We start from the raw sequence: 26,241 nt of genomic DNA on the forward strand, positions 1-26,241 counted from the left end.
TATATATATATATCCTATAGAAATAGTGGATAGAAATGCATGAAAACGTATGGAACAAAACCGTAAATGGGATTTTTGATTGGTTTACAGGTTCATTCATTCTTTTTACAGCATTTTTTTCATCGAAACATTTATTAATATTTCTGGTAAAACATATGAAAAATAATAAAACAATATTGCAGCCGCATAATCTCACACTGAAGATTTACTCTTTAAATATAACCATCAATTTGAGGACTTTAATATGCTAGTCACTGGCAATTAGGACAGTTACTATAAAATAAAAGTAGTCTAAGTGTTTTTGGAAGTTAATTATGTTATCTAGGAATATTATAACAATATTCCTTGACTTCCTGTTATTCTGGGGTATTGAGATGATGTCGCCCAATGGGCCTATTTCTTTTAACCATTCTTCATGATGGTAAGGTCAAAAGAACAAGACATTCAAAGTAAGGCAGATCAGAGTTGATCTTTAAAGTCATAAAACACAAAACACACAAATCTCGACCATGTACCACCTTTAGAAACTTTCAGGAGGTGCTGATCACATTTTGTGACATAATCTTAAACTGAGCTTCAATTCACAAAACCTTAATGTTACAACAATCACACTGCATCAGCTGATAAACAAGCTGGTGTGATAAAACTCCACATAGCACTCGTTTTCCTGATGCTCATACGTCAGAGCAACAACAAAGCAACATCTCATTCACTCTAAAGATATTTGACATTCCAGACAACAACATGAACTAAAGAGGGAATAAAACACGACAAGACAAACAGGGGTGCAATAGACGGTACCTTTGGACTGTACGGGGGCACAGCCCAGACCAAGACAAGCCAACGCCATGATCAGAAGCCGTCTGCTCTGTCTTTTCCACGATTTTTGCTTTCTACGCAGCCCCTCCTTTCTTCCTGCAGAATCCTTTTCGTCTGTTGCTCAGTAGCATCGCCTCACTTACTCCTGCAGAGAACTTGCTGAAGCATTCCCTTGCAAGTCCAGCATCCAAACTAACAGCATTTGGAGACACATAGACCCTCCCCCCTCTTCACCCACCCACCCGATTCTGTTCCCCATTCATTGGTTCTGTCATTAAGATGTTTTTTTCCTCTTTTTTTTCTTTATGTTAACAATCCTTCTCTATGTCCACATTATGGTTTAGCGGTAAGGCAAGCCTAAGCTGTGTCACAAACTGAAATTTCTGTTTTTTTCCCTCTAATTTGTCTTTCCAGTTCACCCCCTCATCTGCGGGCCTCAGATGGTAGGATCCTGCCTGTGCATGGCCTGTCACTGACCGTAATCTCTTTATGATGCAGTAATATGCGAAGGGCGGGGGAGATTCAGCCTCAAAGTATTAATGTATTAATCCACCACATGCTGGGAATATGTATTGCATGCTCTGGCCTTCTATTGCTGCCATCAGAGAGTGAAGATCTTAGAGAGGGTTTATGCAGGAGTAAAGTGATTCATTATAATTGCCAGCTGCTGACAAACTGTAAACCAAAAAGGAAGCATATAAATACAAATACATAAAAAAAAAAAATAAATAATAATAATAAAAAATCACAAACACAATTACCTATAGGTATTGCTGAATGACGCTGTCAAGAAAACTTTGTTTGTCTGGTGAAGGTAAAACATTCCCGTGTGGTCACAAGATACACGGCATGAGACGTAGAACGCAGATAGGCAGAGAGAGTGGAAGAGCACCCTGCCTGGTAATCTGCTGTAATCTGGAGCTCTGGCAGCTCACCGACTTTGGAATAGAGCCGCCAGAGCCAGCGGCCCGCTCGAGGAGCTTTCAACTTCCCGCCATGCCCCAGAACGACACGGACCAGCAAAGTCTGCACACACGTGGGTTTGCAGGCTTTGCCGCGGTGGTCAGCACCAGCAGGCAGGAGAGAAGATCACTGTGAATTTTAAATGTGCATATGCTCCTTGCGGTTTGTCTCATTTATTTACAGCAGATTTCCCCAACATGACTGCAGGGAGCTTCTTAATAGCTTGTAGCCCCTGCGGTTGTTTGTCAGGTTGCAGTGTCTTATGTGAAACATCAATGCTGGGTCACACAGACATCTTAAGCACACATAATATGTTTGTTTTTCAAACATAATATGTTTGAAAAACATATTAAATATGTAATGGAACTACTTGTAGTTCCATTACATTACTGATAGGTTTAATGTTCAATTTTTTTAGGATTTGTTTCTTAGTTGCTTCTAATAAAGAACTGATGAAACATCTTGTGCTATCTTTTCCCTCAACACATTTTCTCAAGACTAAAATGAATAAATCATTCTTGCTCACTAATCCACAGTGGCTCCTTTTTTTTGTTCCTCTTCCTTGGTTCCACTCTCTGCTCTAACCTGCACCGCATTCATGTTAAACACTGTGTTCTCATTCTTATTAGGCTGTGAGAGCTTCCTTTAATGTGAGTCACAGAGTACGACAGTGAAACTAAAAGGTTTATTTATAGCACTCTCTATGTCACAGTGACTCAGAGTCAAAGAAAAATATCGCCAATGCAACAGGATTATTTTTCCGAAGCTGCTCTCAAAGTTCGCTTTACTAACTCAGAGAAAAACAACCTCCTCTACTGCCCCTCGGTGGTGAAAAGTGAAAACTACAGACTCTCAGACAAAGCTGTGTCTGTGGCTTGGCAGAAATCGGTGTAATTAAGTTATTTGTAAGTGCTGGGACAGTTTTTCGGCTTAGAAACATATACGCAGTTAAGTCTGTTTGCAAATTCAGATTCACATGAAAGCATGTAATGAACGTGTCAATTTTTTTCCCAGTAAATGTGTTTCTGATATGGCTATTTGCATGAAAGTGAAAATCCAAGTAATCCTCACAGACAAACATATCAAAGCAAGCAAGTCAGTAAATTTGGTTATGTGTGATAAAGTATAATGCCGTAGGAAATAAGTACTGAATACATGAAGACAATTAGCCGTAAAAAGGAATAGAAAGCCAACAAAACAGCTAAAATCTCTTAGTAGAGAAAGCAGTCCTGCGCCCAATCAGTGCCAGATCTAAATGATGGCTCATGAAATTAAAGGGAAACACTCAAGGCTGTTCCAGCCAACTCAGAAAATTAATTGTAAAAGTTTTCTAAAAGTTAACGAGCACTTGTTGAAACCTTCAGAGAGACATGGAATTAGCTGGTAGAGTTTTACCATGGAAAAAACAAGTAACGCACTAAACTACAGTGCTCTGCATGCCAACTCAGTTCACAACAAAAAAGCTTATGTTCATTAAACGTTCTGGTTGACAAACCGATCCAATATTGGGAAAATAAAGAACTAGGCACTTTGGCTGTCATTGCACACTCAAAGTTTGGGGAGGCAAGAGCGCCACACATCACCCCCCAAAATACCATCCCAACAGTGATCACTAGGGGTGGGAACGTCATGGTGCAGGACTGTCTTTAGGAAAACCGTGCTTGGAGACTATATATAACTAATTTTATTTTATTTATTTAATCTTTATTTATACAAGGTAAATCTGACTTAGACACAGGATGTATTGTCAGGTGACCTGTTTTCAATAGATGTACAAATAAACAACAATACGTTAAAACCGACGATAGTCAGTACCATCAAACGAGAAACACAGCTGAAAATAAGACAAATTGACACTCATTGAAAATCCACTAAAAGGTGTGAAGATAAAAAAAGCAAACAGAGGCGCCCTAAATCTTGGAAATCTAAAGACACTGGCTGAAACAACTAAACAACAAAATACAACTTGCTTCTCGGCACAAGAAAAATTTTTAACTTGTCGAAAGGGCTTTTTTTTTTTTTACTAAGTCCCACAATACTCCCGAGAGTGTGTGTGTGTGTGTGTGTGTGTGTGTGTGTGTGTGTGTGTGTGTGTGTGTGTGTGTGTGTGCGTGTGCGTGTGCGTGTGCTTGTAGGTGTGTGTGTCATCCTGTATTGCGTGCCACCTTTTGGCCAAACAAAATCAACTATGATTTGCATTAACACTGTCAGGTAAAAAAGATTCTGAATTGTATATATCTAAATTGAAACAAAGATTTCAAGCTCATTTCCTAGACAAAAATGTTAAGAAATTACAACGCACCTATGTGGTTAAACATCTCAACTTTAAAAAATTTGTAGTCAACCTAACATTTACTGCAGTTGCAGGTGTTCTTTTTATAGATTCCCTCCAAAAATATAATCTGAGAGCACCACTGTATAGACCGGCATTAGGTGTGTGGGAAGATGTCACAGTGGCACCAATGCTGACAGCAGTGACTGTGTGTGTGTGTGTGGGGGGGTGCGCGTGTGTGTGTGGAGGGGGGGAAGCTAAACCAATCTCTGAGTGTGCTTGTCAAGCCTTCTTTAGCCAGCATTATTCCACCACTGTGTGTTAAGGTATGTGTGTTTGCAAAAGCTTTAGCCATGTTGGTGGAATGGCACAAGACAAGCCATCGCCCATGTTATTTTTAACTGCGTGTCTCCATGGAAACCGGCGCATATGCTGGGAAGGGGGTGATCTCCTGCTGAGCATGTGTTACGGAGAACTCCTACCACTGGTCACAGCGTGTCTGTATACGTGTCTGTCTGTGTTTGTTTTAGAGGGGATCCCATTCCTTAATTAAGCCATGCACGATAATTGGTGTTTAAAGTGGTATATAGAAGTTTTGTATTTGAGCCTGTTTATGTCTGCTGACCTATCACAAGCCCTAAGAAAAGACAGCTGGATGTATAGAGACAGGGAGAAGAAAAGCTTCTAAGTTGAAAATGTTCAAAGTTTCAAACTTTGATAATTATTGACAGTAATATTTAATCCTTTAATAGCTGCGCTGTTATACACTTCGACCAGTGAGTCAAAGTGGGATCAGATTATCCCACAATCTGATCATGAGCCAAACTTCCCCCATCATAAGTCTATTTTTACAGTCTCTATCTCAGTGGCACATCAACCCCAATTTTCCATGCACAAATTACACCATATGACAACATCTCAGCATCAACTTTAAGGGTTTTGTTCTAAGTATCACAGTCGCTATCAATCATAAGGCAATGTCCTGTGCAAGGCAAACATTTGAAACTTCTGTAAATTTTCCCTACATGCTGCAAAAAGTGGTTTATAAATAGTCTATAAACAGCCATATAACTTTTGAATGGGATTCTTACTCTGGCACTTTTCTGGCTTCCTTCACTTTGGCTGTGTAAGCATTTTTTTTATAAATTGGAACATATGGATATTTAATATAAATTTTAATAATATTTAACAATATTTTAACAATATCTGTAATTACCCACATATTACAGAATATGTGGGTAATATAAATAAGTCATACAAATAGAAGAAAGCACATTTTAAAATGTTCTGTAGAATGTAATAAAAGCGGTCATTTCTGAGGAGTAATAAATTAGGATTATTTATTCTCACTTAGAATGGCTGAAATCACATAATCTACAGCACATGATTAGAACATCATCACTCATAATTTTGAAGGGTGTTTGAACCATTCATCAAGTACAATATGTTTAAACACATTTCATCGAATTGCCTATTTATTTCAGAATTTTCTGTTTTTGTTTATTTTTGTTATTGCGCTCCAGAACAAGTCATGTTGCACAACTCCAGACCGATTCTCCTGGCTTTATTCATTTAACTTTGACTATTGGGTATTTAATTATTTTATCTCAGGGGGGCTGTCCTCCTTAAGGAGAACTTTCACCACCAATTATTTTTCAAAATAATTGAAAAATATGTTGAAATTACTTATGCTCAGACATTTAGCTACACCAGACCTGCATGATATTGGAAAAACATACCAGATACATAAATAATGGTAAATGTCCCGATAAAATCTGCAAAAAATACTTTTTAAAAATATTCTTTAAAATTTGATTAAATAAAGTAAATTTCTGATGTGAAACAAAGTACGATAACTGCACAATTTCACACAGACATTTCACATGATGTGCAGGTTTGTCCTGTTTATACCTCAATCATTTAGTTTGGTGCTCCTGACTGTTGAAGTGAGAGTGAAAACCATGGTGAGCTGCATAAGGCCTTCAGACAGCAGGTTGCTGCCAAGTCTGGTAAGAGATTTTTAAAGCAATTTGAAAGCAACCACACCACTGCACAGAAAACAGAATACAACAACAACTACTAACATGCCCAAGAAAGTTCTTCCTAAAATCAGATTGCAAGACAGACATTAAAAGAAGTCCACACAATGACGCCACAGGATCATCTAGCTATATGGCTGTAACTGATGTAAAAGTGTTAGCCTCTACAATCAGACTGCAGAGGCTAAACTGTCATGGGAAATACTCTAAAATGAAAAAGTTTATTGCCTAAGGCCAGAGTAAAACTTGCCAGAGAACTCTATGTTCCAGGAGTTTGTAGAAATGTTCTTTGGACAAATGACTATGCTATATAGGGTGTTGTGACTTTTTTGCTCACCCAGAAAATAATTTTTTGTTGATAACTTCTGGTTAATTAGTAAAATAAAGATAATTCAGTCAAATCACTACATGTGTTTGTAAGACTTTATTGAATCGTGATCCATGTTAGTGAATAAAACTGCAATAATAGTACCTGACATCATCATTATTCACCAAAACTACATTTATGTTTAAATCATTGCTGCATTGATTCAGTGTAAACTCACTGAATCAATGAGTTCACAGTGACTTTAGTTCTTCCTCTGTTGTTGGGTTGAGGTTTGTGTCGGATGATGACATTCTTCTATAGTTGCACAAGCCATCCCGCAGAACTGAGTGAACGTAGTTGTTTCTATGGAAACAACTTAAAGATTAAAGCCGTGAAGAGTGAGCCAGAGCGATTCCCATAAAGCCCTCTGCCTGGGGATGTCGGGAGAAGAAAGAAAAGAGAAACAGACAGAGTGTGAAAGAACAAGAAGAGGAGTGTGCACGTGGGCTGTTTGCTGAGTTTGGTGTCTTTGGTCACTTTATGGTAGAAATCTGAAGTGAGGCGAATCCAGAGCTGACAGAAGCACAGAGAGCTGTTCTTGTGTTGACTTGCTTCATTAGAAGCCGTAAGTACATCTGAATCCTGACATGCTGTAAGTTGAACTACAGTATAACCTTAATCTTAAAAACAAAATGACAAATATGTTTCTTTTTTCTCTCTTGTACTTTTGTTCCAGTTGTTTTTGAGTTAGATTAGCTTTAACACTATGAGGATAACTTTGTAAATTCAGGAACCCTTTGGCAAAACTTTCTTCGCCTAAAACCAAATTGATTAATTGATTCATTCTTTCCTTCTTTTTTTTTCGTCAGGCTTACTGGATCGTTTTCACAACTTTTAGAAGGTATAAAAAACTGCAGAAATCCAGGACTGCTTGTGAGTCCGTCACAATGCTAACATCAAACCCCATGTGAGAATCAACTATGCACACACTTATTCACTACTCAGATACATAAAAAAGCCTCAGTTAATGCTGCATGCATAATGTTAGAATATGTTAGAAAACTTTGATCCCTCCAGAGCATATCCACACATATATGAGAGCATGGAAACCCCACACAGAGAGGTCCCAGATGAAATCCATGGTTTCTTGCTTCACTTTGGAATCAATAAGTGTTAAATTAATAAAGAAACGGCTTTACATGCAGTTCTCCTTTAAGCAAACCAACCAAAAGTATTTGATTATGCATTGCCCTATATATGTATATATATATATATATATATATATATATATATATATATATATATGCAGTCTGAATGTGGTTTGACATAAAACAGGAGCGAAACACACAGCCGCATCAATGCAACTACAATTATTATACTAAAAACAGAACATGAAAGCAAAACAGTTTTATTCCCATAAAAGAATTAATTTGCTACGAAACACAAAAAGTAAAGCACCTGTGCCAATAGTCCAGTAGTCTTTTTCCCTTCCTGTATATAAACTACATATAATTTATTAGAAGAGAAAATATATATCAAAAAGACATGCACTGTATTTTTATTGGGCTTATTTGAAGGCAGAGCATAACTAGAGTTGTTTTTAACGCACAAGTGTTGTTATGACGTGTCTAAACCCTAAAACGTGGTTCTTTACCCTGAGTAAAGCAGCTTTTGTTCTCCAAAGGGTGGCGACTAAATCTATGCGTTATACGTGTGCATATTTTAATCCCAAAAATGGATTTAAAGGGCACACACGGAGACACGCAAATCTTTAACTATATACCAAGGCCTCTTTCTGCAATTCTTTGTCTCTCTCGATCAATTTGCATGTATTCTCTGTTTGGATCCAATGTATGTGTTTCCCATCCATGTCCTCCACGCTCTCTTGTCTTCCCCTCTGACTCCTACCCCCCCCTCCCCCTGGGTGATGCCAGTGCTGTTGTCAGGCTGGAGCTGAAAGCAGCCAATCGTATGGTTCTGCGCTGAAGAGCTCTGGGGTGATGTTAGGCAGTTTCATGCTCATACGATGAGCTTTGCCAAATGTAGGTCATGCTTCTCCTCTCGCTCTCTCTCTCTCTCTCTGTTACTCTCACTTTTACTCACACACATGCACAAGCACAAACCTCTTCACCCTGTCACTGATGCGCACGCACACATACACAAACCCACAGAAAGGGGGACTAGATAAAGGGGCATGTATTTTCATCACATAAGCACACAAAGCTCTCTGCAGACAGCCAAACGTGTGCTCATACAAACAGAAATAAATCTGTCCCGCTGCACACATTCCCTCAGACTCAAACAAGGTAGGTAACGCTGCTCCGCGGCGACGCGCTCACCTGTTTGGTAACAGATGATGGATTTGTTCTTCACTGAATGGATGCTTAATAAAAAACGATGGGTTACTTCTACAATAAAGAAATGATCCGATAAATAAAAAGATTGATGTTCGCACAGAAAAACATCTCCTCCTGCCTTCTCTTGAACTCTTGTTGAACTGCTTTAGCCGGTGCAGCAGAATAGCCAAGGATAAACTTGGATTTTTTTTTTCAAACACTGAGATTTATCGTCGCAGCATTGTTTTTTTTAACATAGATTGAAGGAATCAAATTGTTTTTTCTTCAACTCATCCTTTCGATAAGCTTTTTTTTCTCCACTTAAATTAAGATCACTATTTAATAAAATAATATTTGTAAGCCAGCTGAATGTGAAAAAAGCACAACTTTAAATGGAAGCTTTAGTTTTCACCAGAATCATTTATTTAATGCTTTCTGATGTTTTTAACAACACATTTTCCTGTGCTCTCAATGCCACAGTTTCTACTGAGTCTCACACTGACATACAGTGAATCTTTTTATTTTTTTTACCTTTTTGCCATCACTGTCCCCTAGTGAGTAAAGTGCTGTGAGAATTAAGGGGTCAGGAAAGTATTGTGTATTTTCCAGGCACAATCAAGAAATTATGTCACATTCAGTTGGTTTGAAAATGCTGAAAACAAGTTAAAAGAAATATGACTTTGCATCACAGTCTTATCTAACACTTTGAAATTGTCATTTGTCTATTTAGGAGCATCCTTCCCTTTCTGACTCTCTGGGTATTTTCTCGATGATGGAGTGACATTATGACTTGATATTAAGCTAAAAAAAAGTCGATTTTGTGAAACGCTGGTGCTTTAAATGATGTTTGTACACTGTGACATTTAGGTTGGCTGTGGCTTTAGTGCATATGTGCAGTAAAAGTTGTATAACAGAGCTGTGGCAATGTACGTGGTAGAACTTTTCAACATGTATTTATGGCGAGATCAAATGTTGTATGCTACAGTGTAATAAGCAGGAACCACTGGTTTGTTTCGCAATATCAACTTAAAAAAAGCTGAAGTCGCAGCATTTGTGTTTGAATTCTACAAATTATGATTAAAGTGAAATTGTACTATGAAACACAATTTCACTATTGGCCTGGTTTAGTCCAGCAATCTCTCAGAGTTTTGTGTACCTATCAAGGGAAACAAGGTAAATTTGGTTAAACCTTTAATAAAGTGTATGGGGAGAATCATTATGTTTGATAAATGACCAATTTTAAATTCCAAATAAGTTAGGGACACCAGTTTGAAAAAATAAATAAATTGAAAAAAACGGCCAACAGTTTATAATATATTTATTACTGTAAGTCACATCCCGTATTATTAGCCTGTGTTAATGACTCCAAATCAGATTAATTTACAAGATGCAAACTACTGGTGTGATGACATTTCACTCCCTTTAATGACTCTTGTAGTGAGCTTTTAGGTCTCTTTAAAACTGATTTCACGTTACAACATGAACTGTTATGAAGCTGCCACAAAACACACACGCACATTTTTACACAAACACACGCGGACACACACACTCAGAATGAGCTCCTCCTCGGAGAGAGCATCATTTCTACGTCCCTGGGTTGCCACAGCTAAGGTTGACCTATTTTTGTCCAGACCTCTCCCTTTCTCTCCTTTTCAGTCTGTCTCTCTGCTTCACTTGCTGCAGCCCCATAATTCACCCTGCTTAATAATTCACTACAGCTTTATAAGCCTCTGTTCACTAAACAAAAGACTTGAGGAAACAACATTTTTATGAGACACGTTTAGTCAAGCAGCAACAATGGAACAATGTGAAACAATAACAAAACACACTCTATCTAAGAAAATATGCATTAGAGACAGCAAGAGCACAATAACATTAGGTATCATTTTACTATTACCACAAAACCTTTATCTCTTTTCAGAGGGTGACAAAAAATTAGACACAGCATTGGAATTAACAATTTTCTATTTGTAGGTTGTTGTTTTAAAACTACAGATTATTTTGCAAGTCTGTTCACAGAGTAACACGGCCCAACGTGATTGGATGGCTGGTTTGGTCAAGAACCAATAGGGGCAGCAGGAGCAAGAAAGCAGGCATACATATACACACACGCACGCACACACACACATTTGTGTGCGTGCGTGTGTGTGTGTAAAAAGCAAAAAAGTATATAAAACAGTTATTGAAAATAAAAAGTAAAAAAAAGCAAAAAAAAAAAAAATTATTGATTAATTATTAATGATTGCAATAACTACATTCCACACACAAATGATCACTCTTTAAGTACAAAAACAATCACTGTGTAGATCGGTACATTAAAGAGGCAGTAATCAACTGTTGTGAGCTCAACACCAGGTTCATACAAACTAATCATGGTAAAATCTCATACTATATTGCACACACATGAGCAAAGCGTGAAATAAAAATAGTTTCCACCAACCCTGTGGGAAAACAACAAAATACAACAAGAAGACATGTAAAGTGGGAAAGACTTAACTTGTGAATTAGGAAATTCATTTAGAATAAATCTGCTAATATCCACTCTTAAGACCTAGTTTTTATTAGTACTTATTTGGTTGAATATTATTTATTTTAACAAACTGCTGTCACACTATGCAATTTATGTTGGTATATTGAAAAGATGGATACAAAGAGAATACTGAGAAAAATCATGACATGATGATCATGTTTGTGGTGGATGCTCCTACCACCACCACCACAAGATGTTGTTATTTATTTGTGTTTCTTAATTTACATGATTAGTTACAGCTTACATAATGCTCAAGTTAAAGTAGTTTTATTTAGACAAATGTTTTCTAATGAGTGCACACTTTAGCTAATATTTGTCTGAACGGTTTACTCACACTTGTTCTTTTGTTTTGAGGTCCAGACCAGCTGGAGGACAAAGCCTGGAGCATTTTTTGTTTTTCTAAAAGACTAAAGCGGGAACTTTGCTTGTTAAAGTTTAGTTTAGTTATTTGATTGTGTCACTTTAATATTCACTTATTAATTGTGCTAAGTTAAAATTTGTTTTATCTGTTTTATATATTGCTTTAGCTAATTTTGTAATTTTTGTTCAGTTTTTATGTTGTGCTTCCCTCATGTGGCAGATTCAAGCAGCCATTTGTTCTTTGTATGAAGGTTAGTTTTGTTTGTGTTCAGTTGACCTCCGTTGAGTTAGGCCCAAATCTGTTATTTATTGTTTGACTTACTTTTTATTGAAACTTGATGCTTTGTTAGCTGTTTTTTGAAATTACTAAATTGAATTTTTTAACACATTTTGTCCAATGATCATTGTGCCTTACAATGATCCTTTTCTTTTGCATTTAATTATATTGTGGAGTTTGTGCTTAATTTTCAAGCTTTCACATGAATGATTTATTTTGCAGTTATAACCCCTGCCACATTAATAAGTGCAAGCCTTTCATTTCCATGCAATTAGAAGACATGATACTTGAAAGATATCATTCCTCACTCACACCATACAGCATACATATGTATCACTGCTGCAGAGTCAATGTAACCTTAACATCAATTCAGTGGCCTAATAATCTCATGCCATGTTTTCTAGATGGTTCACTCACCTCAGGATGCTTGAAATGTAAAGTTAGGAGATTGCCCACTATCTGACTAAATTATGTGAAGACACTCTTTGAGTATTGAAATGTAACCATTAGATGGTCAGTTGACGATAATATCACCACCAAAGATGCTCAGAGGCCAATGTTAGACTATTTCTGCAATTACAAGTGAAGACTCCATTATTTCCACATGGGGCAGCTCGTTCTACACTCACCTCCATTCAGTATTTTCTACGATGAGATCACCAACGCAGCAGGAGTGTGTGATGTTTCAGTCTGATCGATGTGACAGAGAGAGTGAGTCTCCTCGAAGAACCCAGGCCTTATTGCTCTTCTCTTACAAGCTGCCCCTTCATGTACATGACACACTCTGCCACTCAGTGTCATACTCACACAAACATACACAACACTCTGCTATGGTTGAACTTTCCTTCCCTCCTACTTTCTTACGTTATCATCTTGCCCTTCAAACTATTGTTACATTTAATATTCTATGTTCCCTCTCCTCTGTTTTTATCTGTAGTTAATAGAACCGAATTGTAATAACAATAATAAAAAAATAATAATTAAAAAAGTGAGTGTTTTAGGGAGCATGAGACATAATTTTCTTACATGAGTCAGTCAGCCTGGAGTTCAGACCTGAAATACACTGACAACTTTGCAGTGTTTGGACACTTCAGCATCATCGATACAAGATCTTCACTTGGTGAAAATGAATGCAACATTGGATGAAAATTGCACAAGCTTAGCAAAACAATACCTCAGCCAGAGTGTGCTGTATTCAAAGTTAAAGGCGGGCCAACAAAATATGCGGCCTTTTTTTTGGTGATGACTTCTTTTGTTTTCGCCAGGAAGTATGTTTCATACCATACACTGCACACCATTTTAAGTCTTTGCCTTCATCTCCAGCTCAAACTATACAACTATATTGCTGGGTTAGTTAAGGGCTTACTTTTAGTACTGTTGTTTTGTCTTTAAAAACATATTAATGTATGTTAATCTGAGAGAGATGAGTGTGTCCTAAATTTAATATGCAAGCAGAAATGCTTGGGGGGGAAAAAAAAACATTTATTTTTATTTGACTCTGAAGACTTCTGAAGTTCATAAACTCCAAAATTCACAAGGGGCGACCAGAATTTCAAACAGGTTTGATTTTCGTACAACTGTACAATTCCCGATAGGGAGCTTGTCGTATTTCTGTATTTCTAGCAGTTCCGATTTCAAACCTTCTGACGATTCTGCTTTTCCTACGAAAGCACATTACTTAATGAGATAAGTGTCAGTAGTATCCAATCCATTTAGTGCGAAGTTAAGCAAGGTATTTCCACTAAATCCGTTTACAGGGCTTGAAGCCTTAGTTTTTGGCTTGTTTTGGGACCCATATTTATCCTACTGCACATGCTTCTTCCATCTCTTTAAACAGGGCTAAATTGTCCTTGTATTAGTTTTAAAATGGACAGCAATTGAGTTTAAGAATAAGCCATTAAATCTGATGAGATTTTAATGAGCTTCGTTTGCCCCCCAGTTTGTTGTTACTACGTAAACGTGCTGTAAGTATGTAGTCTGCATGCGGGTTTGAATGTAACTTGAAACCAAGACAAGCAAAGGAGCAAAACTACAGTTTCATACATCCATTCTTTCAGACCAGCTGAAATAAAACTGCAGATATTTTTCTTAGATTTAGTGGTAATTTAAACTGAAGAGCGTAAAGTAAAGGAACACCAACTCCACAGAGCCTGGTGAGGACCTGCAGTTGCAAGTGTTGTCTTAAAAAAAAATCAAACTAATTTTACTTTCTGACAATTAGCATAAGAGTAGTTGTATTAAAATGTATCTGCATTGTAATCCAGTTTATGTGAAGAAACAGAAGAAGATAGAAATGAATGCTTATATATACGTCACCCCTAATTTTCCATAAAAAATGTAGATATTGGGTAGAGACTCCATACCTGCAAATACTTAACCTTAAATAAATCAGATTAGAGTTTGGGACAAAATAAATGTTTGTTCGGAGCATATCCACAAAAGTTTGATTTGATCAACTTAAAAAGTTGTAAACTATGAACTGTTTTTGTTTTTTTCACTTTAGCAGAAAACATGGAGTTTTTCAATAATTAGCACAGAGAACATTTAAACCAGTTACTCTGTGAATATAAAACTTTAACACAGAGTAACTTTTAAACACAAGAAAGTTGGAGAAGAACTAACAAAAAACTGCAGATGACAACTAAAAAACAACTTAACTACACAACACCTTTTATTGCACCTAAAATACAAAAATACACTGAATTCATACTATCACAATCTTTGGAAGATATAAATATTTACAGTAATCTGTTTGTTATATTCACTTGGATTCACATTATTAATGAATTACCGTATATAAAACAAAAAGAAAAAAAAAATCATCCTTAAAGCTTACTGATCAGGTTGTGGTGTGACATAAAATATTAGCATGCTGTAAATATTAATAATTACAGTAAAACATAGAAAAACCCACTGCAGACAACTGCAAAACACTAGACTTACAGAGCATTATTGGCCGCAACGTGATACAAGAGAAGCACTATACTTTGTTATTATAAATTACGGTTTTATGAAGCAAGCTTGCTCTCATTACAAAAGACTTGTTTTTATGCAAAGGCTCTGCTTGTACTGTAATGAGCAGCTAAAAAGAGGAGAAAATGTATAATGCATCGTTTCCCCTTTTATCTGGAAGATGAGAGGAGAGCCAGTTTCTGTGGGACATCCAAGTGTTGGTCATAGATTTATGCATCTGTGTTTTTGGTCTGGTGTGGTAAATAAATGTGGTGCTGTATATGCTTTCGTGTAACAAACAAAACTGACAAAAAAAATGTTTTGTACAGAGAAAGACCCTCAAATGTGAAAAAAACAAAACTCTTCACAGTAGATAAATAAGCTTAATCAGTAAAAACAATGATTTAATTGGTGCTCTGTTGATGAAATGCTCTCAGTAGTACAAGCACCAAAAGTGCCAAACCTACATTAAAACACTGGCTAACATAGGGGATAATGAGCGACGTGGTTGTGTGAGATCAGTGCTACCCGGGCCGCGGCAGCTCTGCAGCGATAAACGTCAGATGGTGTAGATGTGCTGGACAAAGATTGAGGTGGGGCAGTATCATCCTCAGGATCTCTGGTTCTGATCCACGGTGAGCCATATGGCTCAGCTTCACTTTAACAGCCATGGATTAAATGCTTTGTTTGCGCGGGACTGAAGCGGTGTTTCTCAGAGGTGGTCCTGGCAGGTTTTGGACGAGTCAAACGCCACTGATTCAAATGATTGAATTAGCTCCTCGACGGGTCGTCTAGTTAATCAGAAACTTGTTAATGACCCGTCAGGCTAAATCGTGTGTCTAAGAACAGGAAATATTAGAAACGTGCGATGCGCTTCTTGCTCCTCCGACCTTTTGCAAAATAAAACATATCCAACAATGAGACCAACACATGTTGTTACATACCCATCAGTTATTATGAAGAAAACCCGGGTCTGTTTATTATCACAGCCTATTATTTGCTTTCGTGATCCTAGATGATTACTACAGAAAAGGTGCTGGTAAAAGCAGTCAGGGTGTACCTCACCATGACCCCAGTGACCGCTGGAGACAGGCTTCAGTCCCAGGATTAAGCAAATGGATGAATGCATTCATTTACTTTTATTAAATTGAAGATTTTTAAGACCTTTTTTTCGAGGTCATGGCTTCTTTAGTGTATTATAAATCAAAGTTACAAATCACTACAAAATTCATGTGCTTTACATTTTAATTTGTTTCATTCAGTAAATACTTTTTGAATATACATTTAAGAATTAACCCACAATTTGCCAAATAAAAGCTAAATTCTACCAATTTTTGAAAAATCTGCCTTTTGCTACTCCTATTGCGAACAACTACGCGTGAACTAGAAGCAATATTGCAATAAAAATAAAATAAAATCAGTCAGACATTGGTGTCTTGTTGGCCCATTTTTTGCCACAGTTTCCCACTTTACTGCTGATGGCCTGAAGTCAAATATTAATTTGTTATGTAGTTTTAGTCTCTAATTTGTAGGCATTGATCTTACACTTTCACACAATGATTACATAATTTGGTAAGAAAGATTTTTAACTCTAAACTTACATTATATCAAATTCTTCAATAAAAATCAACTGTAAGTGTAAAAAAAATAGTTGACCCCATGTTGACCAGCGGATCAGCTATTAGAAATCTAGCTATGAAGCCCCAACAGAGGAGGAAATAACAGGAATTGTGACTTTTGTATGTCAGGTTATTAATCTGCCGTCACATTTCATCTGTGGGGACTTTGCCTCAGAGGAGTAATTTGCTGGGTAAAGCTCAATCACACATGCAGACACAATAGAGCGGAGTCCTCCTGCAAGAGACACGATTGGTTAATTGTAATTTCTTGCTACTGTAATTATTCGACTGTGCTGTGATAATTACTAGATCATAGAATGAGAGCAGGATCTGTCAGGATACTGTAATTATTTTTTTAAAATGTTGTATCTAGCGTATTATTACTAGATTTTATTGGCTAAACAATTCAGTTTTGGTACTCTACCTGCTTATTTCTGCTGTTTACTACCATATGGAACCAGACTGAAACGTCTCAATCAGATTGAGTGGTGGGTCTTTGTAAAACACATAAGCTTTCTTCAGGCTGTTGCTGTGGCATGGGGTACTGTCGTCTGCTTTTCATTGGAGGGGGGTTCAGGGTTTCTAACATTTTCATTTTACTCGTTTTAGATTATTGATGAAAATATGTTTTTGTTGCCATCTTAACAAAAGTTTCATCACACTGCAGTGACATTACAGAAGCCTGACACGTGTAAAGGTTATTTTCATTAGCAATCTGCCGAACATACAGTTCTCATCAGGTCTGAATCGGTGATGCAACAGGCTTGCAAACACACTAAAGATCTGACCAAACGGCGAGCCAGGAAAGGCACAAAGAAGCAAGCTCTGAAGGACGACATTGTTTTCATTCATTCTGCCACTGTGTTTTTCTCACCACCACATTTTTATTGCAGGAGCGACGACTTTACATTACGTTTTAATATGTAGACAGTAGTTTCACAGTGAACTAAGTTTACAGTAGACAGTTTAAGGACAGATCACAGTTTGCACATTTGAGCTGACAGGAATCGGAGGGGAGTGGATGAAAATGGATAAATCTCAAAAGTGCAATGGGGAATGAAGAAAAGTTGAAAGAAAAAAGTTAAAAAGTCCCCAAGTGGACGCAGCAAAAATGTGCCAAACTCACTGATAAGTTTGCCATTGCCACCACAAGTTTGACAGCAGCAGCAGGTGCAAGACAGGCAAAGCAAGGAGAATTAGCTGTTCAGGGGGATTCGCTGAATAGAACTGCTAGAGATGTCTGGTTATTAGTTACATTACATGTATTATTTATTTCCTGCGTTTAGTTAGTTTATTTGTCACAAATTTATTTTCCTTGCATCCTTATTAGTGTAGCTCCTCCTTCCTCCCCTGTGCCATTTCTCTTTCTCACCCTCAGCTTGTCCTCTACTCTCCCTTCACACCTGCACCTTGTTTACCAATTAGCACTGGTCCATTGTTCCAGCATTCAAACTCCCATTGTTTAACCACCTCTCTTTCACTCACTCCTCGGAAGGATCCATGTACTTGATCATGTTCTTGTTCTCTATTTATTCCCTATTGGTTTGTTCCTATTTATTTATTATTTTTCATTACACTTTGCTGCTTCACTTTGTCTCATTTTTAATCCAGTCACCGCCTAACATACATCATGACAGCAAGAGCCCCTCTTAACTGTTCAAATTAAACAAAAGTAGTTTGGGATTGGCCCAGTCAAAATCAAGCCTTTTAAAGACTGTTCAGGTTTGAAAACCCTCTTAATGTGGCTGGCAAGCCCTTCATACTTGGGAGCGGCTACGTATGCGGCGCTTGGGGGAAATTGTCGTCAGTGATCTTACAGAAGAGTTATGGATTCGACACGTAAGAACGAGACACAACTTTTTATAAACTCTGGAATGCTGAGAGCTTTGGGGGAGTCAGCTGCACGTTGTCTGAAAAAAAAACAAGACAAAAAAAAAAAACTACGAACCATGAAGAACACTATTTTCTGTCATCTCTGAAGCTTTCACCACTAGTAACATCCAGTTGTTGGTCACGACTCGCTTAATGTGAAAAAACTGGCTGAAAAACCACCTCGTCTTAGCATGACAACTTTTTGCCGAAAAGCGTGTTTTTTTGTTGTTTTTTTATTGTTTTTTTATTGGCATGATTCCATTAAGCAAATTTATTTTTGTAATTTCAATTTGCGTGATTCTATTGCTAATGAAAACAGAGCTAGTGTCTTCAAAGACAAAGAGTCGTTGTGGATGGTGATGCTCTGGGCATGTGGATCTAGAAGACATGCTAACAGTTTAATATCCAGGTAGCATGGATAATATTTCTCTGTAACAAGGTGGATGGGACAATCAGTTGTTGGTAAAGCCGTGCTTCAATGCCTCTGGGATTTAGGGTTGGTTGGTTGACAATGCCGCAATCAAAAAAATGATAAACAAAATCTCTAAAAAGAACAAATCAGAATGAACATCATAGTGCACCATGCTGCCAACATTAGCAGTGCAATTCAAGAGTTTTTTTCCCCACTCTGTCTATTTCTGTCCAATATTGTAATTTGTTTGATCTCAAACATTTGGATGTGAGAAAAAAAAATCAACAGCTGTAAAGCTGTAGTCATTCCTGTAAGCTGAAAAGCACAGCATAACATTTATTTTCCTTTATATCCTTGAGCACACTCTTCTGACCTCTCCCATCCTCTTCTCTCTTTAACAGCTGTGCATGCCTGCAGCCATCACTACACTGCAACTCTGCCCTGTCATCCATAAGTGCATAAGGACTCGCATCATGGAGGACACAGTTCATGCATGGAAATTCTGTTTAGAGGCACGGTCTTTATTTCTTCATGAATTTTTCAACCGATGAGAGAAATTTAACTTCTCGGTACCAAAATTTGACAGCAAAAGTTATTTTCTTTGTGAATGAAAATGTTTTCTGGTGTATGTCTGATGAGGACATTTGGATACGTGTTTGTGATGAAGACAATGGTCCAGGCCTTCGTAGGTTCTCAGATTCAATTAATTGTGACAGGTATGTGGCTAATTAGTGCAGCCTTGGGTCAGCTGTCCTCACCTTTCACAAGCCTGCAGTGAAATTGGATTAATTTAACTCGCCTTAATCCACGGTATAATTCACACACAGGTACGCTTTTCAATAAGCTACACATTGTGTTTTTTTGGGGGGAGGGGGGCATTTTAAAGAAAAGCAAATTTTCTGTATCTTTTCTAGAAACTTTCTTTTTGCTGAAAACTGTTTCACATTCCACATCGCACATGCACACCTCTGGGACAGGACGGCGCTCCTGTTGGCTTAAAGGCTCGGTTTGCTTGTAGTCCAATTAGTTTGGCTGGTCTTTATGGCTTGCTAAGGTTCTTAAAAAAGACAATCTGTTTCGAAGGATCTCCTTAAGAGCAGATCAGTCCTTAAAACAAGCAGCAGGCAGTCCCTCCTAAGCTTTTCTCTGACTCCATCTGTTTCCATCAGTTTCCATCTTACGTTGACAGTCTCCAAAGTCCAACCACTGTCTCCTCCGCTGAAAATCCTCTCCTTTGCTCTCCATAAATAATCCTAACTCCCACAGTTCAATATATCTAAAACATTATTGATGTAACTGGTTTTAGAAACTGGCTGCACTAGCCATTGGGCGAGGGGGCAGGGGGAATCAGCCAAACTACGGGAGAATAAACTAAGCCATCATAAACTGTGCATATTCTACTTTGAATAAAAATGACAGTTTAGGAAAATTGTGATAGCTCATTGATTATGTAGCTCTTCCATGAGCTCCATTTGCACAATTCTTTTTATGTCTCCCTAATGTGAGAAAAAACATACTGCAAACACTAAGAAGGGCAATATGCTGCATTCAATTTACTTCGCAAGTGAGAAGTCAGAATGACCCGTTCTGGTCGACGTAGTCAAAGTTGGATTTCCTGTATGCCGACATCCAAGTAGCCGTTGTTCGTAGCACCTCTCACAATTATCTTTTTGAGTTGTGCTTTCCACAAACAAACACCAATTTTAATTTCTTCAGGTTAAAGTTGCAGAAGCTACATGTGCCACTGAGCTTAGGCGCCCTCTTACATCTGTACCTTGTAAAATAAACATGTTTCCACCACAGTTATTGTTGATTCAAGAAGCTGCCATATTAGATCGTAAAGTCGGTGTTAGAAAACTGATCCAACTTTCTGACTACAAATGGAACGCATCATTAGGTCACAAGAGCATTTGGAAACCTTCCTGAGGGCGGTATCACTTAAAAAAACAACAACAAAAAAACTAAAACACAGCTCTGCAAATGACTGGATGAAGCATCTGCTGGTCTGTCCCTGTCAGGGGAAAGTTTCACTCAATCAGACACTTTTAGCATGATTATGCCACTGACTGCTGTCACAAGTAAAAGATTTTGTGTTTCTGCCATTTTTGATCCATAAGTTGATTATTTAACATGAAAATAATCAACCGACAGATATTTTACTGGAAGAAAGAAAAACACTCTGGGCCCAGATGCAGCAATGGATGTTTGTAGAAAGACAAAGTTGAAGAACTTTTTAATATATTCTCAAATATTAGCTACACAAAACTCCCTTCGCTGTCGAGCCACAAACAGACCAAGAGCTGCTGCTGCTGACTATGGGCCTTCCTTTCTGGTCTCCAGCCATCTGTCAAACATTTTGGAGGATGATGATGGGGTCTCCAGACACAGATGACAGCAGTTCAGATGGTTCAGAGTAGCATGTCACCGGAGGATGGCACACACACACACACGCACACACACACACACATCGGCAAAGAGTTTATGCATGGACAAACTCTACTGGTTCCAAACACAGTCTCAGTCAAACAGCATCAAGTTTTACTTGACAAAAGAACTGCAGAGCAGTACGGTTGTCACTGCTCTTTGTGCATCAATGTTAAACACGAGCCGTCTATCATGCTCATGCTCGCATAACTTTAGAGCACATTTATTGCTACTGTCTGCAGACCATTTAAGAATGCAATGCTGGAAATTATTACTAGAGGATTCGAGCTTTATCTAGCAACAAGAATGGAAACAACTAATCTATTTCTTTGCATTATGCACTCTAAAATCCTCAGGTGTTCTTTTTTTTAAATAAAAAAAATGCAGCTATGGTCTCTTTAAGGAAGTAAAAGCAAACTAATCAATGAAGTGAATTCAAAGAGATATTGCTGTATTCAAATGTAATATTTTTGTTGTCAAAAATTGTATGTCTGAAGAAAAGATGTATTTTGAAATGAGCATAAAAGAAAATCTGAAATAAGAGTTCACTGAGATTTATTTTGACTTACGTCATTTCTACTTCTCTGTGCTGTATGAGTGAAATTAAACTTTGTAGTTGTTCATATTTTAAAAATAAACTTAGAAGTATTGGCAGTAGAGACAAATAATTTCCCAGAAAGCCATTGTATCAAGTTCTGTCTGCACTAATTTACTGTTGGCTGCAGCAATGACACAAATATGGACACCTAAGTTAAGATGATAACATGAGGGAAGCAAAGATTACTTCAAGACAAGAGCAGCTTGTTGTCTTTCTTTAGTGTATTTCCATGTGTGGATGTGTTTATGTTTGTTTGATGGGAAATAAATTTTCGGACACTATTAAAGACACAATATAAACATGTGGGTCCTGCAGTATGCAAAGCGGTGGGATCGCTTTATCCAAAATTAGCACAGAGGTAATTGGAGCATGGGAGCAGACAATGTGGAGTTATGATTTTACTCACCATGACATAAGAGACTCTGCGGACCTCAATAAAGTGCTTAGTGTGTGAGTCTAGCAAAACTACAGCTGGTTTGCCCTGTGTAAACAGTAATAACAACAAGCAAAGCTGTCACTGCCTTTTCTTTTGCTCGCTCACATGTTGTGCCCGAATCTGTCTTTGACAACATGGGAGGAAGATATGTGCTGACCGTATGTTTTTATGTGCTCTTCATATGTGATGTTTCATTTCTTTCTTTGGAATAAAACCAGACTATACACATTTGTTGAGTTTTTTTCTTTTTGGTAAATACCAGGTGCCATCTGATTCCTTTTTATTGTGAACGTCTGGTATGTAACTGAACTTGAGCTGACAAACATTGGGAGAAAAATACAAAATGTCCTGTTTTCTGTATTTTCTTAATCTGAAATGCAGGGGGAAAAAAAAAATTGTTCAAGACTTTGTTTTTATTGTGACATTACGTTATCTCTATAAGTTAGTGACTGAAATGTCCTTCAAAATTGTTCTCTCTCTTACCAGAAAATGAGCCATCTTCACTTGCTTCTTCACATGCATGTCAAAAACATTTAATGAAAGGTTGCTTTGTGCCAGTAAAAGCAGCTTACCAAACGCACACAAACATCATTGTTTGTATTTGGTAACACTGGCAGACTGCCTAGAACTGTCTCTTTTACATGCCTATTTGGTGAATTGGTTCAAACTGGAGAAAAACCGAGAACATTTTTTAATGATCCACAACTGAACACAACAATATTTTTTGAAATCTTAAAGAATTTAAACGGAAAAAGTTTTTGTCAGATTTAATATTACATGTTTCTGGCATGACTGTAAATGTGACGCACTATCAACAACCGCAAATAACAGCGATGGACGACAAAGCCACTTCTGTTGGCCCGCTGGGGGTTCATTATTTACTCAAAAAAAAAAAAAAACAATCTGATGGGACTCTAGAAAAGAGTGTTGTTGTGTGCAGGTTGTGCCAAAAAGAGTTAGCCTATTGCTGAAACTATTGAAGCCTAAAATACCGTCTCAATGCGAGACATATTTGCAGCAGCACAGACTCAGTGCTAATCTCAGCCTCCACTGTTCACATTCCTAAAGAAGCTACATGAGTGATCATGACTGAAATACGTGAAAGATTTGCACCAGTCTGATGGTTAAATAAGCTAAATAACATATTTAAAACCAGTAATATATTTGTTGTTGAGCTCACATGTCTATTTATTCAATAATTTAGCAGCAAAGACTTTTTGAATTTGAACCATTGCTTATTTTGTTTATATACAGTTTGCGATTTAAATGCAACAAATCACATTAAATTAATTACAAGCCCTACAATTATATATATATAAATATATATATATATACTGAGTCTTTCTTATCCCTCTGGTTCTGGAAACAAAAATCTCCTCTCCTCTCCAGCTTGTGTCTGGGTGGAAATCAAAGGGCATTAAACATTGAATATGCTGTCAAGAAGCAGAAGTCTCTCCATGCTGCTGATGATGGGGAAAGTAGGGCAGTGAGGAAAGAGGTATAGATGGAGGAGAGAAAGCACACTGGAGGAGGAGAAGGAGATGCAGAATGGACACAGATAGGCAAAGATAAAAAAAAAAAAGAAAATAGAGTGGGTATACTGCAAACTGAGGCAAATACGCTGAGATGTAAAAGCTCATTAATTATCACTATAGCGCTAGATTGTGTTGTGTGTGAGAGAGTAAAAATGTGTGCGTGTCGCAGTTACTCAAACCGAACTTGGTGAATATGTTTGTAGGTTGTTATATTTATGAGGAAGACATCACGGAGATAAATCCACAATTACTTCCAAACTACAGAGAATCACACTCTAATTCTTTGCATATCTGCTAATATTCACCAGAGATGTTTTATCTTCCTGGACTAATGCTATTTTTCATCTAAGTGATAGCATGCAAAAATTTATGACCACAGAAAGAGACTGAGTCAGCTGAAAGCTTTAAGTGGGGCTTCATCTCTGTCCTGTTACTATGCAGACTTGCGAGACGGAGCAGTCTCCTGCACTGCCACTGGCCATCCTCTCACAGATCACATTCAAAGTCAAATTTGCTTAAATGGCGTGCTGGAAAGAAAGCAGTGTTGTCGGAGCAGTATAACATATTTGCTAAAGACGAATATGTCCACATCAAAAGTCCTCTTCCACCTTGTATGATAGGGGTTGTGTGTGTCCAGAGCCTGGAAAGTGTATGCAGTGGATTTCCACTGATTTAGCCCCTGAAATCATAAAATTACCTCAAATTTCTGTTAACGTGAGTAACCTAGTGGACTTTATTACCCTGAATGCCATTAAAATATATTTATATTGGTAAATATAAAAATGTAGCAGTTTTTTTTAGTATTTGAAGCACCTTGTTTATCAAATGTTACACATACTCTTTGATTAATAAAATTGGAATTCATGCATGTTGAGTTGCTGTCACCCATTGTACGTTGCTGCTAGATGTGAGTCACGCATGCAAAGAATGAGAATGGTGTTGCTGCTGTTCCCTTCTCCAACCCTGCACTGTATGAATACACAGAAGTCCAGATAAGCAATAATTTAAGAATTACGTTAGAATTGTGTTATAAAGCCTATATTTGATGACATATCAGACTACCTGTACATAATTTATTTTAAAAATCCCACAATGGCATCTACTACACCACACAAATTTGTCTGAACAAATACAAAATGAACATTGTGTACAATATGCAGATGGTCTGATGGAGCTATAAACAACAAATGCAGTGGGCTAGACACGTCTTTGGTGTAAGGGTTAGAAGGATTCTTCCAGCCTTACTGTCTAATCTTTACACCAAATCAAACAGTTCCAACATTGCAAAATCAACTCAAACCTAATCCCCTAAGGTTTCAAAAAAGCAGAAACTAACAGTCTCTACGAGGGAGCAGTCTTCATTTTTTTACTTTCCTCAAATTTCAAGCGGCATAATTTTGTCTAGAGATGTATGTTCATTGAATGCCATCTTGAACCAGAAACATATCTATTTCTTTTTTTCCCCTACATCTCTATGTAAACCCCTTGAACATTTTAAGAGCAGCAACAGCCTTTTCTTCTACGGTAAAGAAATAATCGCAGATTCTAGAGCCATAAAACCTATGAATACTGAAAGTATAAACCAGACACATCATAACAGGACAAAGCAGGTAGCAATTCTAATGGCAACAATTGACTTTGCAGCCCTGCCTCTCTTAAAAAACAGAGTGTGAATACCATATTTGGCTGATGAGCTGTAATTTGGATCTGTAATATCTGATGTAGTTGCACATGAGACTGAATGGAAATGTCATTTTTAGGAATCATAGCTCCTTAATGGCAACAGAAAAAGCAATACTTGTGCTATGAATCTCAACAATATTGTGTTGAATGGAAGTAAATAGGCGAGGAGTGCAGATTTCTTTTCAGCAACTAAAACAGTTTCTCTGTTGGAAACTTTTAATCCCATAATTATCAAACTTTGATTTGTACAGAAACTTTGGAGTTAATGTAGGGACTCTGAACTAACCTGACAGAGGAGGACATCATGTTAATGGTAATGAGGAATAGCTTGAGCAGGGAGTAAACAGCCAGACCACCAACTTATCTGGAGCTGTTGTTTTTGAGCATAAAGTTAATCAGTAAGAAATGTCTTACTTTTAAAGTGGCTTGATGTCATGGTGCTATTATGCTATATTATGGGGATACATTTGTTTTGTAGGAACTTACTGAAGAGTGGCTGCATATTAGGGTAGCAATGCTTGTTACAACTAGAGAACAAAATGAATGTGACCACCTGAATGCTGTGTGAGACAGATAAAAAACTATATAACTTTTAAATCCCCCCACAGAGTGTCTGAATGTTAGGTGTTAAACTATTGCTCTCATAAAGCATTTTCATCGACTTCCTTCTACTCATGGGATACTTTTTCAAAACTCTCATTTGTGTTCTCAGCTGTTTTTTCTCTTTTTTCTTTCTTTCACAATGCTTTACTTATTGTTCTTTTTATTTATTCTGAAGTAAGTTATTAATATATCTAAAGTGAGCTA

The 26,241-nt window shown here is 37.4% G+C and overlaps 1 protein-coding gene across 5 annotated transcripts in view; it reads right to left on the reverse strand.

The window, feature by feature from the left end:
• The window catches only part of nhsb (Nance-Horan syndrome b (congenital cataracts and dental anomalies)), a 47,215-nt gene that overhangs the window by 16,969 nt on the left and 4,005 nt on the right, over nucleotides 1–26,241 (reverse strand). The window contains exon 1 of one of the 5 annotated variants that reach the window (XM_008404500.2): nucleotides 802–1,012. The exons of the other annotated variants lie outside the window; for them this stretch is intronic. Coding sequence (XP_008402722.1) covers nucleotides 802–850 — 49 coding nt within the window. The 5' untranslated portion in view covers nucleotides 851–1,012. Of the gene's footprint in view, nucleotides 1–801; nucleotides 1,013–26,241 lie in introns of those variants that run through there. 5 annotated transcript variants of the gene reach the window in all.

The sequence above is a fragment of the Poecilia reticulata genome, linkage group LG3, assembly GCF_000633615.1.
Source record: "Poecilia reticulata strain Guanapo linkage group LG3, Guppy_female_1.0+MT, whole genome shotgun sequence".
Lineage (NCBI taxonomy): Eukaryota > Metazoa > Chordata > Actinopteri > Cyprinodontiformes > Poeciliidae > Poecilia > Poecilia reticulata.